This window comes from Gossypium hirsutum, chromosome D06, assembly GCF_007990345.1.
Source record: "Gossypium hirsutum isolate 1008001.06 chromosome D06, Gossypium_hirsutum_v2.1, whole genome shotgun sequence".
Lineage (NCBI taxonomy): Eukaryota > Viridiplantae > Streptophyta > Magnoliopsida > Malvales > Malvaceae > Gossypium > Gossypium hirsutum.
In genome coordinates, this window is record NC_053442.1 from 13,022,426 (window position 1) to 13,025,006 (window position 2,581).

The 2,581-nt window shown below is 35.3% G+C and overlaps 1 protein-coding gene across 1 annotated transcript; it reads left to right on the top strand.

The window, feature by feature from the left end:
* Positions 1 to 469: 469 nt before the first annotated feature.
* On the top strand, positions 470 to 2,041 carry LOC107901127 (transcription factor MYBS3). The gene is made up of 3 exons (XM_016827007.2): positions 470 to 1,121; positions 1,259 to 1,455; positions 1,535 to 2,041. The coding sequence occupies exons 1-3, from the start codon at positions 794 to 796 to the stop codon at positions 1,751 to 1,753; spliced, it is 744 nt and encodes a 247-aa protein (XP_016682496.1). The 5' UTR covers positions 470 to 793; the 3' UTR covers positions 1,754 to 2,041.
* The last annotated feature ends 540 nt before the right edge of the window (positions 2,042 to 2,581 follow it).

Consider the following 2,581-nt stretch of genomic DNA (forward strand, 5'->3'; position numbering starts at 1 on the left):
GGTTTTAATTTAATCTTATCATATTTATTTTCCATTGCCTTTGACAAACATGATTCACTTTTACAGAAATTCTCAAAAAAAAAATAAAATCTTCCATAAACAATTAGAATGAATAAATGAGAAATAGAATCATAAAGCACAATAGATTAAAACATACATTCAAAATCTCAATACTTCTACCTTACCAACATAGCCTCAAGGTGATTGGTATATGTTGGTCGTTGATCAACCTAAAACTTTGAAAGATGAGATTTTCTCTGACATTTCTTATCCCTCACCGGCCACCTCCATTCTATTGGAGGATCTTCTCTCTCCCTTGATTAATATTTTATCCTATTTTGTTCTTGTTAGTTTTTATAAATAAACAAGATTGAATAGAGTAGATACTAATTTTTGTCTGTGTCAGCAATTATTATACGTATACGAGTATGTATAGAATGAGGGGCTGTCATTATAATATTTTTGTCGATGAAATGTTGAGGCAGAGATAATACATTGACGGAAACATGAAATAGTATAATAGGAAGATAAAGGAAATGGTTTTGTTTTTGTTTTATTTAGAAGGCAAGTTGGAGAAATATCCAACAAATAATAACAATAAAGAAAGTCTATCCAATCATGTGCTCTAGGTATGCCTCCATTTTCATCAACCCCACCTTAAATCCATCATCATATGTACCACCAAACCAACATATCGGCTATAATTTTTCTCTTTCTTTCTATTTCGCTCATTGAGTTTGTTATCAGAGGGTTGTTGGTCTGAGGATTGGGTGAAAGCTTTGTCAGGAAGGAAATGGGCAGGAAGTGCTCACATTGTGGAAACATAGGTCATAATTCAAGGACCTGCACCACTTTCAGATCTGCTGCAGGAATGGGATCAGGTCTTAGGCTTTTCGGTTTTCAACTACAACTGGATGTATCTTCACCTTCTGTAGTTTCCAATCTTATGATGAAGAAGAGTTTCAGCATGGATTGCTTGTCTTCCTCTCCCTCTCCCTCTCCCTCTCCCTCTCCCTCTTCTTTGTCATCTTCTAGAGTTTCCGTCGATGAAAATTCTGATAAAACTTCCATTGGTTATCTATCTGATGGTCTCATGGGCCGATCTCCTGACAGAAAAAAAGGTACCTTCCATATCAATTGTTTACATGTGATGAAAAGAAAGCATATATACGCTTCTTATATTCTGTTTGATAAGATTCTGTCCTACTAGTGAGGTGATATGGTTTGTGTATATATATATATATATGTAAAATTTCAGGAGTTCCATGGACAGAAGAGGAACACAGAATCTTTCTAATAGGGCTGGAGAAGCTAGGGAAAGGAGACTGGAGAGGCATCTCTAGAAACTTTGTGACAACAAGGACTCCAACCCAAGTTGCAAGCCATGCTCAAAAGTATTTTCTTCGACAGGCAACTCTCAACAAGAAGAACCGACGTTCCAGCCTGTTTGACATGGTACCTTCTTTCTTCAATTCCATGGTATTAAATGAAACCATCTGTTTGAGATTAATTTCTTGTTCCAAAACCATGGCAGGTTAGAAGCAATAGCATGGGTGGACCACCTAGTCTTACTAAAATCCCTCAACTCGATTTGCATCATCGTCATCCCATGCCTGTTGATTGCAGTAATTCGCAGACAAATGTGGCGCCTGATTTGGAGCTTACACTTGCCGCCCCAAGGCCGGCTTTAGAAGAAAACAAGTCATCCCCAACAACAACAACTCTCCTTATTAGACCCATTAGTGTTACTTGACAACTTTTCAGTTCATGCTGATAAAGATGAACACAGTACTATAGTAATCAGTAGTAATTATTTAATTAATTAATCCTTGTTAATCATAATTAGTAGTATTCCTTTCATTCATCGTCCATGATTGAAGAGAATGCGAATTAGCTTATATTATATACTCAGTTAATTATAAAGTCACAAATGGCAGCAAGTGGTGAGTTTTAGACATTATTGTATTACTGATATGATAACAAATTAGCGCATCTTTTACTCCATCATCTCCTTCAATGAAAAGCCAGAAATTTTGTATCATTTTCCGCATAGCCCAATTACCTAACCACCTTTTTATGCTTTCTTTTTTGTTCATTCTAAAAGGTGATGATTTGCAGTTTGTGACAACTTTCTTCTCACTTTCATTTTTTTAGTGCTAGCTGTATCAACAGCGACAGTTGTGGAAATGAACCAAAGTGAAATGATCATTGAAGATAAAGGCCCTTTACCTCCCTCTTTTTTAGTTAACATTATATTAATGTGTAAGTTCGCGTAGCTAAGGGGAATAAGGATAAAAACAAAAACAAAAGGCAAGGGAATCTCACCATTTGCTATTTTAATGGTGATGCTATGACCCCTTTTAAGGTTGAGTTTATCATTGTTTCTAATAAACATTTTTGGGTCAATTTTTGGGATTTGGGAAGCACTTTTTTCACAAAATAAAAATCTTGTTTAACAATGTTTTTATCTCAAAATGTCTGTCTAAAAAGTGCTTCTTAAAAGTAATGTTAAGCTTGTCCTAAGTGCTTAGCTAATAAATAATCTTTACCACTAATCACGCTTTTCAACTTAGAGTTTAAT

What these genes read in the sequence shown, in the direction of transcription:
- LOC107901127 (XM_016827007.2), top strand. Translation starts at nt 794, where the DNA reads ATGGGCAGGAAGTGCTCACATTGTGGAAACATAGGTCATAATTCAAGG. An exon ending in ATCTCCTGACAGAAAAAAAG is followed by an intron (nt 1,122 to 1,258) that starts GTACCTTCCATA and finishes GTAAAATTTCAG; the next exon opens with GAGTTCCATGGACAGAAGAG. An exon ending in GTTCCAGCCTGTTTGACATG is followed by an intron (nt 1,456 to 1,534) that starts GTACCTTCTTTC and finishes AAACCATGGCAG; the next exon opens with GTTAGAAGCAATAGCATGGG.